The sequence below is a fragment of the Struthio camelus genome, chromosome 1 (genome assembly GCF_040807025.1).
Source record: "Struthio camelus isolate bStrCam1 chromosome 1, bStrCam1.hap1, whole genome shotgun sequence".
In the NCBI taxonomy this organism is placed as follows: Eukaryota; Metazoa; Chordata; class Aves; order Struthioniformes; family Struthionidae; genus Struthio; species Struthio camelus.
The window spans coordinates 68,132,944-68,147,698 of NC_090942.1; the positions used below are offsets into that span (position 1 = coordinate 68,132,944).

At 41.7% G+C, this 14,755-nt stretch overlaps 1 protein-coding gene across 10 annotated transcripts in view; it reads left to right on the plus strand.

Annotated features, from left to right (window-relative positions):
* The window catches only part of CAPRIN2 (caprin family member 2), a 69,071-nt gene that overhangs the window by 12,210 nt on the left and 42,106 nt on the right, over positions 1–14,755 (plus strand). For 5 of the 10 annotated variants that reach the window (XM_068946524.1, XM_068946530.1, XM_068946474.1 and 2 more), the window contains exons 1-3: positions 9,918–10,056; positions 11,189–11,448; positions 13,463–13,525. In XM_068946524.1, the coding sequence (XP_068802625.1) occupies positions 11,203–11,448; positions 13,463–13,525 (309 nt within the window). In that variant the 5' untranslated portion in view covers positions 9,918–10,056; positions 11,189–11,202. The other 5 variants (XM_068946547.1, XM_068946478.1, XM_068946498.1 and 2 more) reach the window with 5 other exon arrangements.

Below are 14,755 nucleotides of genomic sequence, written 5' to 3' on the forward strand. Positions count from 1 at the left end.
AATATAACAGCAATTTAATAGGCAATGTGGAAGTATCATAAAATATGTCCAGGTTTTCAGGGGGAGTTGGTGAGAATTTAGGACCAGTTGTAGCAACGCACACAAGTCAAATTTAGGCATATTCTGAATACATGAGAAGCCCAGTGGGCATGAATGGACAAAATATAATATAATAGTATAGTATAGTGTAATATAGTATAGTAGATTATAGTCTATTGGTCTGCTTTTCTGAGGATCTGAAAACTGCTGCCATTAACTTGACTGGAGGCTGAGAATTCTTTTTATTTCACTTTTTAAAATCTTTTATATATTGATAGACTGTTCGTTGAAAAATAGGAAAATTGTGAAAAATTTGGAGAAACAGGTCTATGTTCTGGCAAGCTTCAGAGTTGGTTCTGGAAATTTTTAACCAGAAAATGCTCTTCCTATTCCATTGCCTGTAGGAGGTATAACAACAGTATGCTTCTGACAACATTATTCATTGCTTTTTTGTAACAGTACATCTCTTCGTGTTCGAAGTGCTGCAGAAACACCAGCGCTTTTTGTTTTCCTTTTTTTATCAGGATCTCTGGATTAAGCAGTGTTCATAACTTTTAAAATATAATAAGACATATGTATCTGAATTATATGAATAATACAGAGAGTAAACAATTATTCATAAACACCTTAAGGAAAGTTCTTTCATGTCACTTTGCCATTAGCATACAAATACTATGCTGGGAAGCTGTCAAGATTTTTATCTCAGCAAAACACTTACCGCTTCTTGTTAACATGAGCAGTCCCATTAAAATCGCAGTTCTTGTTAGCAGGAAAAACAACAACTTCAAAAAAACATGCTTTTCTATATGAAAACATGCTTTTCTATATATTATAATAAAAACTAAATTCACGGAGTCCCATAGATTGTCTTAATGAAGTCAGGGGAATTACTCAAAAGCTTGACGTTAAGCATGGACTTACATGCATGTTTAATTAGGGTCCTGAACAATAATCTTCAGGCTCAACTGCAGTTTATGCTCCCTGTGGCGCCGACTGCCATGTCCCAGTATGTACGTGACTGGCTGCGTTCATATCAACATGGCCATCTTTAAAATGTGAAGTATTTAATGAAATTGTTCCAGTGAAAGCTTGTTTCTCGTAGCAAAGCTGATTAAGACGCTAAGGGAAAAAAACGGATTAGTTTCTATGCAGATATTGTAAGAGGGAGCATTTGAACTGCTATTCGTAATAAATACTGAGAGGAGATGAAAATGGGAGTTAGGTGAGGGCAGGTGATTGAAACAATGTCCAGCATTTAATTGATTTTAACAGAAGAACCCAAGTTCTCAGGTTCCCCAGATAAGCACATCCTGCTCATTCTCTAATAAGAGTTTTAGGAAATTTTTGGGATGGTTTCAGCCCAGTTATAAACTGTTAACATTATTTCTATTTCTGATAAAATCTATATCTATTTTTTTAAATGTGCTGATAGATTTATGAACAATTTCTTTACTGGTTAGTCTAACAAAGCCAAAGTTGCAGTAGAAATGTAATACGTTCCTAGAATACAAATTAATAGACAGTCTGGATTTTATTGAAAGGTAGGAAAATTAAGGACTATGATCAAAGTTGTTTTTCATACTTTGAATTCTACAAGGAATCACTGGAGGTCCTCAATGAACAAGTCCCTATCCTATAAATATTTATAGTTGCATTCATGTGAATGATGTTGTTTAATTTTCTGGGAAAATGGGCAGCCTAAAATTAAGTTTTTAGGAACAACCTCTCCATTTAAGCTATCAGAGGGCTGTTTTGGGATTCTGTTGTATTGTTTTGGCTATCATTCCCTAGTTACCATTTCTAGATTTTTAATCTCCCCCAATCTTATCTCGCCTACATAAGTATTGCGTTATTTCATGTAAATAGTAAGTTTTTGCAGGAACACAGATTCATGAAATAGGCTGACTGTGATAATAAAAATCTCTACACTCTTCAAGCTTTTTTCATTAATCATTCTGTTCCAACCGCCCCCCCACCCCACCTCCAGATTGAATCCCATATTAGCAGTTTGTGTGGCTGCCAAGTCGTCCTTATTTTTATTCAGTTACATACAGGGTGCATAACATTTTGAATATGCAACTGCTCAGAACTTACAGAAGGAAAAAAATTAAGCTACAGTAATGGAGTCTCGAGTTTGGGTGGCAAACAGATCTTAGCGATGTCAAGTTGTCTGCCACTCATCCTTTCTTCCTAATGAGAAAGGCTCAGGAAGGAGAGCCAATTTTTTCTTTCCTAACAATACCTTGGGTAATGATACAGATACAGATACCGCATTACAGAGATGGTCTGCAGTGGTCTGAAATCAAACTTTGAAATGACGTTTACCTGAGTCCCAGGATGCAGCTGTGACATAAGTTAGATTCAAGGGGAAACACAAGTGAAGATATTCACTGCAGGTCTACCTGAAAAGGTTGATATCAGAGGTGTTTACGTGGCAATAAGAAGGAAATAAATGTGTCATTAATATTTCCCTGGGAGTAATAAAAATCCATTAGCTTCTCTGGAAGAGATGGGATTACTGGTCATAGAATGAAGGGTATGAAAGCCTCTAAGCTGTCTAAATCACTACAATCTAAGTCATAGCTAAGATGACCAACTGGAAAATAAAAACAACCTAAGTCAGGCTGTTATATTGGAAGACTTTTTTGACTTAAACATTTTTGGGCCATGCACTCTTGGTCATAAGGGTTCAGCCAGCCAGAGATTCATGCTTGTGAGATGCCAAGAGGTCCTCTACAACATCGGACAGTGAATAATGTTTTCAGGAGCCATTAGTGATTGAGGATCCTGAAACTGACTCTGTGGAGGTGTAAGCAAGTCCACTTCTATAAGAAGAAAAGATGTTTGAATAAGAATGGAGGAGTCTGAAAAAGAAGGGTCACAGATGTTTGAGAAAGGTTTAAAAAGCTGGGAAGCTGTTTTAATAGAGATGAAGACCATAGCAAACAAGTGCTGTAACACAGGAAGTGAGACGTAATGGACTAGTATTTTAATGGAGGTCTGCAGCAAAGAAGAGCTGCTTGGGGCTGTGACGGAAGGATGAGAAACCACACGTAGAGAAGCTGAGCTCAGGAATCTGGAAAGGAGAAAGTAATACTGTAATATTGAGCTAGCTTTCAGGAAAGCTCTACTGTAGAGTTCCAGAAGTGAGAGAAAACCAGAAAGGGCATCATGGGAGGAAGGCAAAATAAGACAGAGGGATCTGAGAAAGGATGTTGGAGGAGCAAGGAGAACAGAGGGACTCTAGAGGTTGACAAAATCAAGAAAATCTGTGGGGAAGTAAGGAAACAAAAACTTTGATGTGGCCCCGGTAAGAACGGAGAAGCACGGGGGAAATTCTGAAATGTAATGGCTGCAGGACCTTGCCATTGAAATGGAGCATGACAAGGAAGAAATTACAGGGAAAAGGGGATCTGCCAAATGGGGCTTTCCTCAGTCAGCAGAGGGGCAATTTCAGAACAGGGCACCACCAATATAAATTTGATGCTGTTATAAAGGACTAAAAGATAGAGAGATGGCACATACAGGGCACACTTCTTCACCTCCTTCTTTTGGGTGCTTCGGTTTTGTCTTTCATGTTTCTAAAACTCTGTTTTTCTTTTTTAAAAGAATGCAGAGAAAAGTTGTGCGGAGGAAGGGAAGGCAGTAGCGAGCGGAAGAACTACACAGTGTCACTTAGCAATTTACGGCTACTTCTTGGGAAGCAAAGAAGCAATGGACTATCTGGACTGTACCAGATGAATGGATGCATAGCATATATATGGAATAGCATACCTATCTCCCAGGATCGCTGTGAGGATCATTTAGTTAATCTCTACGCAGAAGTGTGAATATGCGGAGTTTTAACGTTAGTATTCATAGTAAACTCTTTCAGTCATGGAACTCTCCACTATGTTTAGGAAGAAGAAAATATTTTTCATAGACTACCAAAATTATAAAATAAAGGTCTGCTTTGGAAACAAATGAGTTGGTTTTGCATGGGGAAATAAATCGGGCTGTTTACTCCCACTTTTAACTTCCTGTCTTTATTTTACTGGAACATCATGACCACCAAGTGAAGCATTCAGAAATTAGACAATGAATTAAGGTTGCTCTCTTAATTCGGTTCCTAAATTTGGCTCTCTGTAGAAATAATAAAGTCTTACTATGATGTTAATAACATGCTATATTTCCATAGGACTTGTACAATACATAGGCTGGGTAGCGCACACTGAATGATTGGCTATTAAATATTTTAGAATGTACTGTCTACGGTATGACCCTCTTCCATATTTACAGCATACTATTTCATCCCTGCTCTGAACCCCAAATGTAGTAACTCTTTTCACATGCTATTTAGCTCTACAATATTTCACATTCAGTTCACAAAGTTATCTTTTTTTTTTTTTTTTTAACCAGCATACCTGTGAAAGGTGGAGAGCAGATTATTCCACTTTACAGGCAAAATTTGAGGCACTGAGAAATTGTCACAGATGCTACTAACTTTGAGTGCATAATTTGAGACACATAGTGCCTAATTCTCCAGAATACTTTGTATACAAAGGACTATATTATGCTCAGAGCATCTCTCTGTTTATGTTAGCTGCAGCTGTGAACGTTCAGTAAATCTGCAACTGGATCCTAGGCCATCTAGAAGATGAAGATTATATCCATGTGAAGTTCTAAGGCAGTGATTTGCCTATACGTTATGTAGGAAGTTTGTAGTAGAGATAGGAATAAATCTAGCTTAAAGGTCAGTGCTCTCTTGCATTATCCATAAAATCACCTTGGCTTTTCCTGCAGTTGTCTCACTCATTCACTGTAAGTCTAAATTCTGCAAAAATTAGCTACGAGCCCTGCCCACAGCAACTGTTTTAATGCATGATCCAGTGTTGTTCCAAGGCCACATCCATGCTGGGCACAGAACAAAAGTGGAGGAAGGGGGGAATTTATGGAGAAAATAACACTTTACATGTGTTTTAATGATTCATCAAAATGCCAATGGCTAGGCGTAAAATGAACTGAATTATTACTGGTTGTACAGGAAATGTTACTTCTGCTTTTAAATATCTAACTTTGCACGCTTGCTAATATTTTAACAGTATTTTTGCACCGAACTTCCAGTGTTTCCCCAATGTCCTCTAATTCTTATTTCTTCTGCATCTGAGTTAAGCAACTTCTTGCTCATGTGCCCAGTAGCAGAAACACAGCAAACATAGGAGTATGATCCATATTCTGAAAAGGAAGGTGGATCTCACACCAGAGCGTAGCAGTCATTCAAAGCCTTACAACAATCTGCGTGTTCACCACACGTAAACTCTGGAGAGAGTTTAGCTGCCAAAAAACTAACACACACACATGCAAGTTGCAACTTTCAAGGGCTTATGAGTAGGCAAACTTTTTCAGAGGGTCAATAAAACAAATGCTTCTGACACAAATGACAAATCCACTTTTATTTACCAGTCCCTATTGCAAAGCATTTATGGGCAAATGTTCTCTTTAATCGCACCCCTGGAAAGTAATGTTTTTCACACACACACAAAAAGTTCAATATGAATGCCTATTCTGGAATGCTTCACCTTTTGCAGCTGAGGCTTGATTCAGTTCTGAGTAACCACAAAGAAACTAACAGTAACAGCTGTTGCTGTTTGTGGTGCTTGGCCCATAACACTTTTCTTCTTCTCAGCTGGTCCCTCTTATTGCTAAGGTTACCCGACACTTCCCAATTTATTTTTTTATTTGCTTTTACTTTAGCAGATATTTCGGTTCAAGATGAAAACTTCCATTCTGGATGTTTGCATCCAAGTGAAATGAGTCCCACTGGGTTAGCCTTTTTCAAGAATGAGACTGAGGAAAAAAATAGTTTATTAGGTCCTTTCTGCGCTTTCAGTAAAATTCCAGAAACACACATCCTGGGAACAGGAATTTCAGCTTTGTCAAGGAGAGACTCTTGTACAATATGCCTTCTAGCGTCTCCATGAAAATCAGTTTTTAGGTAGTCAGTCAGCACATGTTCCACAGGGTGTTCTTTCAGCTGAGCTTGTAAATTCTCCAAAGATGCTTCTGCCAGTGAGCATAACTCCATTCCCTTGCAAATCCTTTGGCCTGAAGCTACATAGGTGACATTTGAATAAGCTTGTAATGGCTGCTCTCAGGCACAGTAACCATTTCTGCTTACCTTCATGGCTCCCTTTCCTCTTTCCCTTGGACATTACCAAAGGAAAAAAATATCTGATTCAAATGCAGAAAGTGAAAAAACAGAAAATGAGGGGAATGGAAGGGAGTCGATAGAATCAAGAATTCTGGTGAGCTTAGGACTGAATGAGGAAAGGAAACTGGCTGGGAATTGGAATAAGTGCTTGACACTGGCTGCCCAAGAAAAGCAGGAATGTGAACCAGTTTGGTAGGCAGGACTGAACTTGGGGGTAGAAGGGAAGAAAAAGAGGAAGAAAGTCCTGAGGAGGACATGGAAAACAAGGAGCTGGAGGGCAAAAGAAGAACGGGAGCAGGCTGAGAAAAGACACTGAGATTAGAGAACTGTATCTTTAAGAAGCATTTGCAAAAGTTGGTTAGACATCGTGTTGTGCAGCACCTCATGCAATACTGGACACTGAGTGAAACCTCAGTCCCTCCAGGTTCTTCCAATAAATGAGGTGTAACTCAAACTAATATTCCACTTTCTGAGATCTAATTCATTTATCTCGTTGGTTCCAGAATTCTTCAGCCTTCCTTCTCTAGAGATGACTGAAGCAGACTTCTCTGTCACTGTATAATCTTTGCAACACGTTTACTGTATGTCTCTCTCTGCTCAAGTCAACAAGCAGCTGACCTTACTCTACACATCCATTTACTTTCTGGGGTTCCATAACACGGTAATAAAAGGGAATGGCAGGAAATGAAAGTGGGAACCTGGTCTCGGTCTTCATCATGGCTAACTGGAGGTTGGCTCAGTGTAACTGGAGGGAGGCAGACCGACACAGAATACCAGACTGACATTGAATTTGGAGGCTGGATGAAGAGTCAGATGCAGAAAACTAACACTGGGCAAAGTGCTGGAACTGTGTGTAAAGGAGATACCACTCCTTAGAAGGGTCTGGGACTTGGGACAATATGCATACGTGGCTGGAAAGATGGAGCCTGGGATTCAGGATGGAAATAGGAAGGCAAGGAAAATGAGAATGGGATAAACAGCTGGGACTGGGACAGAATGAGTGCAGGCCAGGTTGGAGGGGATGAGACGAATTGGGAAACATGAAAAAAAGTGAGCAGAATGTTTTTTTCTATGATCAGAGTGCAACCCCCTTCAGATCCTGGAGTAAAACACACAAATCCCTGAGCTGGGAATACTGAAAGAGTTTAGGACTGTGTGGCAAAAATAACCTATGATCAGCTACTTAAAGGCGATATCATAATGGATCTGCAAAATGGAGCTAAACTAATTAATTTAGGCTGCTCTTTATTCTAGCATTTCCTAACTTTGAAGTGCTTGACCTTGCAACATTAATAATGCTGTTTAAAGTAGTGTAGAGGCTACACGTACACATTCTAAATGTACAAATAGTCTCAGTCTCAAATGGGCGTTCTCTATTTGTTTCATAATGAAATTCAATTATCCTTTGATTTGAAATACGGATTGGGTTTATATGAGTCCTCCTTTCCATTTTTTCCCTCTTTTATACAATTTACTAATTGTAAAAGTGCACCATAATGTAGTTTGCCGGCCGTAATTATGATTTCTAGAATAGTCCCAGGTGTCTGCACATTAATTATGACTTATTATTAATATATGCATTAACTGATCATTCATTTTATAATTACTTTGCAAGGATCTAGCCCATCAGTGCTAGCTTTGTACAAAAACACACAAAGAACAGAGATCTATTTGAAAGACTTTCAGTGTAAGTTGTTGATCCTGGAAAGATAAGTGAGCCTTACTTTGTCAGGTACTATGACTGGTCCTGCTGAAGTCAAGGGCAAGAAGTCAAGCATGCCTGTACATTTCTGTAAGAACAAAAATATTCTGTAACATTTGCTGCTGTGGGTAGCACCATGAGAAAGTGAGTGAATCTAGGATTCAAGCTTTGCCAGCTCTGAATTTCAAAATTTTTGAGTTAGCATCCTCCTGAATAATAAAATAATTTTACTGTGTATTTTGAGACTTTTTTACAAGCTGTGTCTTATTCACTAGCATTTCTTCATGATCATGCAAAGTAGACTCAAAAAGTTATTTGATTCTAAGAGCTAGGAATTTAAGCGAAAGAAAGTATTTTAAGACTTGTGACGAAGCCAGACGAAGTGGCAAGATTGCAGATGCTGTAACTGGTTCTATGTGGCCAAATCTGATTTCAAGTTCTGAGTTATTTGATGAATACTCCTCATCATATGAAGCATTCAGCATTTGTTTGTTTTTGCTTTTAAACACAGTCTTTCTTTGTATGATCACTTCTTACACAGTCATTTCATCCATGCAGTGTACTACATGAGCACTTTTAAATGCAAAAAAACTTTGCGTTACAATCTTTCCTTATTTTTATCCCTTTTAAATGTCTCTACTTTTATAAAACTCTTAATTTCTCTGATCTTGCTGTATGACTTATTGCTTTTTGAGGTAATGGCTAAAAAAGGAGAAACTCGTATTCTAGCTTAATCCTCTGATCTTTGGGAAGGTCAGTTTTCTCTGTTCTTTCAACTTGTTATACCGTTTTACAGCATGGACCACATTATTAGAGGTTAACAAAAACGTATCGAGTTTGTGATTATTTAACTGTATTCAGTGGACTTAAGCACTTTACTAGCTATTAAGTGTTTACGTGACAGGGTTGCATTTACAGAGAACGCATACATCTTTTGTTACATAAAAAGATCCAGTCTTTTAAATCCCCCAAGGGGCTCTGTAGTGGCCTGGAAGAACACTTCTCTAGGCTTAAACAGGCATGAACGAAAACTTCTTAGCTTCCCATGGCCACGCAAAAGATGCTAGTGAAGCAGCGCAGCTGGCTCCTGCGTTGTGGATAGGTGGAGCCCTGGATCGACTTTCACTGAGGTGACATGTTCTTGGGGTGGCCTGGAGAGACAAGTCAGCCTGCCCTGGGCCTACTGCTCTGAGAGGCTGCAGTGATACATGCTACTAGGAAGAGGACCACAGTTTCAGCACCGACCTGTGTGCACCTCTCCCTTATGAACAGAGAAGGGCACGGGGTCGTGTCATGCTGTACATCCCTTTCACATGAGGCTAATGGCAGGCTGCGCTCCTCCAGGAACAGCTCCTTGGGGCTCTAAGGAAGTCGCCTTAAAACCCTGTGTCCCAGGGCACCCCGCTCCTTCATGGCGTGGCACCCATCACTGGGAGCACACCCTGCCCCCCCCTCCTGCCTGCTGTCACTTTGGCCTCTCACCCACGGCACACTCCAAGAGACTCCGCTTCCCCCAGAGCTCGATGCCTACAGCATGGAAACCCGGGGCCCTCGCAGCTCCTAAACCCAAACTGCCCCTTCCCAAAGGCGGCCCCAGCGTGGAGACCCCCGCTGACCTTGACAGCCAGACGCAGCTGGCGCGCGCGCACCCCACCCCCCTCGCACACGCCGACGGGTAACGGTCCCCCCGCCCCGAATAACGGACCCCCATCCCCCTCCCGCGTCACGTGAGGCGAGGGGGGCGTGGCGTCGGGGCGGGGCCAGAGCGCGGGAGGCAGACAGGCAGGCGAGGCGGCGCCGGCGATTGGGTGGCAGGCGGTGACCTCAGCGGCAGGCCCCGCCCCTTTCCCCCTCGCGCCCGCCCCTCCCCCCACCGTCGCTCCCGCCCCGCCCCTCTTCCCGCGGCCGGCGGCCGGCGGCCGGGACATAAAGCGGGGGGCGGGCGGCAGGGCGGGCCCGAGCGCGTGCGGGCGCTGAGGTGAGCGGGGAGGCGGGGGCCGAGGCGTTATAGAGCCGCCCGCAGCGCCGCCGCCGCAGCATCAGCTGCGACAGCGCCGGCGGCCACCGCAGCGGGAGCGGCAGCGCCGGGAGGAGCGGCGGCGGCGGCGAGGAAGAGGAGGAGGAGGTGAATGCCCCAGGCGGGCGCGCCGCTGCTCGGGGCGGCCGGAGCCCCGCGGTGGCCCCTTCCTCCTCCTCCTCCTCCCCTTCCTCCCGTAGGGGGGGCGGCGGGGCGCGGCCCCGGCCCGGGTGGCCCGTGTCCTCGGCCCCCGAGCTGAGCGGGGGGAGGGTGGTAACGCGCCTCCGCCCTGCCCGCGGGTGAGCCCCAGAGGCAGCAGTTGAACAGGCATCCTGGGAAAATGCGGGTTTTCTTTGTGTTTTTTTTAATTTTTTTTTTTAATTAGCCTCCCACCTTCCTCATCGTTGGGGTGGCTGATGTCTGCTGCGCGCCGCAGCCCCGCTGCGGGCCTGTGTGGCTAGAGGGCAGGCGGAAATGTAGTGTCATTGCTCGGGAAGAGCCGTTGTGGGTAGCTGGAAGATCGCTGTGGCGGAGCATCCCTTACGAAATTTTTCTGATCAAGGTTAAAGCTTTCACCCTTGCGCCTCAGGCTTGCGTCTCGTCACGGCTTAAGCACGTCTTCTGGACTGGGAGTGTAGCTGGAGACTGGTTCCTCAATGAGGATAATGCTGTTGGAGCTGAGCCTGCAGCTATAGCTTGCTTTAATAAGTAGTCTTTCATCGTCTTCACTCTTTTCACGTGAATTTTTTTTAGCTTAAATGCTTGCTCAGGCTGCTGCTAAGGTCGTGGAGGGATAAAACTAGTCCACTGGGAGTGAGAATTGTAAATGCAGCCATAACTGTTTCTGAATCTCTAAGGCTGGAGCCTGGGTGTGAGACTGGTAGCAGAATCTGCAATTGCTTGCTTGCAGTTTTTTCCCCTGTGGGTGATGTGTGCAGGAAATGAGCCTAGTTTTATATGGACACTTGGGGTTTCTGGAATCATCCCCTGTACTGCCTATTTCTGCCTATGGAAAGGATTTCTGGTGTCTGGATGGGTGGGGAGACTTAATACAAAGTCTGACCCGCTTCAAAATTTTTGCTGTAGATATTTTTGAAAAGAGGAAGGTAAAGAGTAAAAGATTCTGTGATGAATTCTTCTTGGGGCTCTGTTTCATGGCTGCATGTTCTGTTGTTGTACATAGGTGGTAAGAAAAGGAATAACATAAAAAGAAACTAAAGACAAGCAGTTTCTTTTGCAGCTCCATCCATTTCAATGGTGCAGCTTTCCCAAGCCCCTTTCCGTCGCCCATCACCTTCAGGCCGGTCGGAGGAGGGGGAGGATAAGAGCATGAAGGCTGCCAAGCAGCAGGTGAACCCGTCTGGGGAGAGCCAACCTCCCTCTAGTCCTCTGCAGTCTGCTCTAAACTCGGCAGCCTCTCCTTCCCAGGCATATGAAACTTATATTGATAATGGGCTTATCTGCCTCAAACACAAGATCAGGAACATTGAGAAGAAGAAGGTAACTTATTTTTCTTTGATATTTAAATTGTCAGTTACAAACTTAATGTTGGTTTAAAAATTTCTCTCTTACAATATGCATACATAGTGAGCTTCTTAAAAATAGTATATTATTTTATAATATATAAAAAGATCTCGGCACCCACTGCATTTCAGACTTTATTAGTGGCTTTTTGTGCTGTCTAGGTTATCATTTAGAGCCAGTATCTAGCAGAGAACAGTGTTCTGTAAACTGAGAAAAGACTATTTGCATTTGGCATTGTGAGGATAGGGTTATGATTTCAGTTAATTGGGAGTATAGGTAACTATTTAACTACCAACCTGCTCTCTCCTGGTTTTGCAGCGTACCTCCAATAGTTAGTAAAGCTGGCTGAATGTTCATCAAGATCGGGGATGCTTCTCTGATGGGCTATATTAGATCAGAGCTAACTTAGACCTGATCAGGAGATGGCTTATAGTCTTGCAGAAATCTTCACACTTTTATTGATTACATGGATCTAATATTAGGATGTAGAGGTATGTAAAACTGCAAATTAGGAATGATTTCTGACTCATGGAAATGCCAAATTATATTAAATATGTATTGCCTTTCACTTTGCATAGAATCTTTGGCTTGTCCATTTTAAATAGAGATAAATCTCTCTAGAAAGGCTTTGGAGGGAGGCTTTCAGTATAAAAGCTGATATCCTGATTTGGTTTAAACTGTTTTTTTGGGAGAAATAGTGTTAGTGGGAAAAGGTACTAAGATAATTATGCATCTAAAAATATTGTGGCTCTGTCTGGTAAGGCATTTGCTTTCTGAAGACTTTTCAGCAGATGCCCAGGTGAGTGAAAGCTGGGACTATGCATGCTTGTTAATGTGTTTTTTCTGTAAAATTACAGAAGTTATGGTGCTATTACTTTCAGTACTGGATAAGCATTTAAGTAAAGCAACTGCCTGAGTATATTGTGCATTCTAGTAAATATCTGAAAAGGTTTGTGTGATGGCTTTTAGGGTGAGAAGAGACTAGATCAGACTTCAGACTGTACGTGGGAGGAGGGGGGCTTAATGGGCTTACTCCTTGTGTAGAAAAAGCAGTATGACTGCTGCCTTCCATCTAAATGGGATACATGGACTATGTCATGCTAATGTATGACTGTACTTTTGAATAATGTCAGATAAACTTGTTTTCTTTGTGTGATTAAGCAACTTTGTTATGTGCTAATGCTATCCAAGGAAGTGTATCCTTTTGAATTTCTCTAGTATATTTGATTTTCTTGTATATGACAGTATGCCCTCACAAACAAATGAAAAATGGCATGGCTCACTAGAATGTGTGGAAAGTATTCCTAGTCTAGCCTTCTCTTGGTACTATGTCAGTAACCCTATATGGGTAGAGGCACAAAGTAGTATGTAAATTCATGGCAGTTGAACTCCCTGTTCTTCCTGTGTGTATAAAGAAACTACAGCTTAAGAGCTTAGTTTTGCATAGTTTGCTTTAGCTTTTAAAGAATATTTCAGTATATTAGAAATCTTGCTGCTTTAAAGGCATTAGTCCATTTTCTTAGGAAATAGTGTTATAAAACTTTGACATAACTGAAGCTAGATTTTTACCAAGAGATGTTGTGGGAAGCTGAGTAGGATTATTCAGAAATAGTGCTGGAATGTAGGTAGTTGGGCCTGGAAAAGTTAAAACCCAATTCTTTATAATCAGGATATTGGAAATGTTTTTGAAGTTGTTTGGAAGAAATACCATGGATCTTTTTAAATGTGACAAAGGCAAAAAGTAAGAAACGAATGATCAAAGGCATGAAAGGGAAGTAGGCAGTCTAGAATCTGAGGTAGACAAAGTTTTGCTATGCCTTTGACTTCAGTGTTCCTTCCTCCTGAATTAAGAGGAAACAATAAACATCCTCTTCTGCTGCAGCATGGAACTTATCCCAAAATACAGAAAGGAGTATTTAACTTCACTCATGGTGCGCAGTCTCCATTAGACAGAAATCAGTGTAACACATTGACTTTGGATTTTTTCCAGCTCAAATTAGAAGACTACAAAGATCGCCTAAAGAAGGGAGAAGCCCTCAATCAAGACCAGTTGGTAAGCTTGATAACCAGTTAACTTTTTAGGGGATGGACTTGAGACCTTCAGGCCTGTCAGAAGGGACAGGCTGCTGAAGGAGATACTGATGTAGCTTCACAGAAGCCATGCCTGTAGACTTTCAGCAGTATTTTTCACAAAACAAATGGATAAATTATTGATAGTTGGGCTGAATGATGAACCCACAAGCTTTAAGTCTCCTCCTTTAAGCTTCATGTTGTCTAATGAAGTAATAAAAGGTCTTGTTTATCCTTGCTCTGTGGAGTTACAGCCTCAGTGCTCCTGCACCTATATTTCTTGATGAGGGGTCCATATGCAGTTTATCTGCATGGCTTTGCAATAGTCACACCTCAAGACCTGAGGTAGCTAATCCTCCTGACTTCATCAAGGGGTGTTATTTCAAACAGCCTGCTAGCTGTGCAATGCTATCAGTTATGGGTAGCTATTAAAGTATGATGTAGCAACAGTTCCTGTTGGTAGAGAGGAAGACTCTGGCCTAATCTGTTCTGGATTTTAGCTATGAGGTGTCTTTGGGGTTATTCTCATGTCCTTCCAGGACTGCCTTTAGATGACTGAGACTCACTATTACTCTTATATGCTGTCAGAATAATGTGCCTATTTTGTACCTGTGATAGATACAGTTTGGAATGCCAGAGTGTAAGAGTATTATTTATCATAGGTTATAGGCTTAATGAAGCTAACTTAAACTTGCTTCAGAAATAGTCCTGAGTGGATATTAAAACAGTAGTTTGCTTTTTGCCTGTCTCTGACTAAAATGGATTGTAGAACAGAAACTAGTTTTCTGTAATGTGAAGGCTAGCATTTCTTCAGCACATCTGGGTAGCTTAATTTTGCATAATCTGAAGGATTTCAGTGAGGCTGTTGGCTTATCATTCTGGTCATCTAAGAAGTCATGTCTTCTAATGTACTTCATAGACACATTAAAGTTCAATGATGTGATAAAGGGCACTGGCACTTTAATAATGCTCATCCTGCTAATGAGCTCTAAATATTTCATTTGACTGTTAGCTTTATTTCAGTGTGGCTGTTTGGGAGCACAGATATTTTTCCATTGCTGAGTTGTTAGTAATGAGAACTAGTCATAGTTATGGGGTAAGAGGGGAAATTATAACTTAATTCTTAAAAGCAGAGTAGACTTATTGGAGTGAATGATCATTTAGCACTTTGCTACTAAACCTAATGTTTAGTCTCTTGACCTCTTAAGTGCAG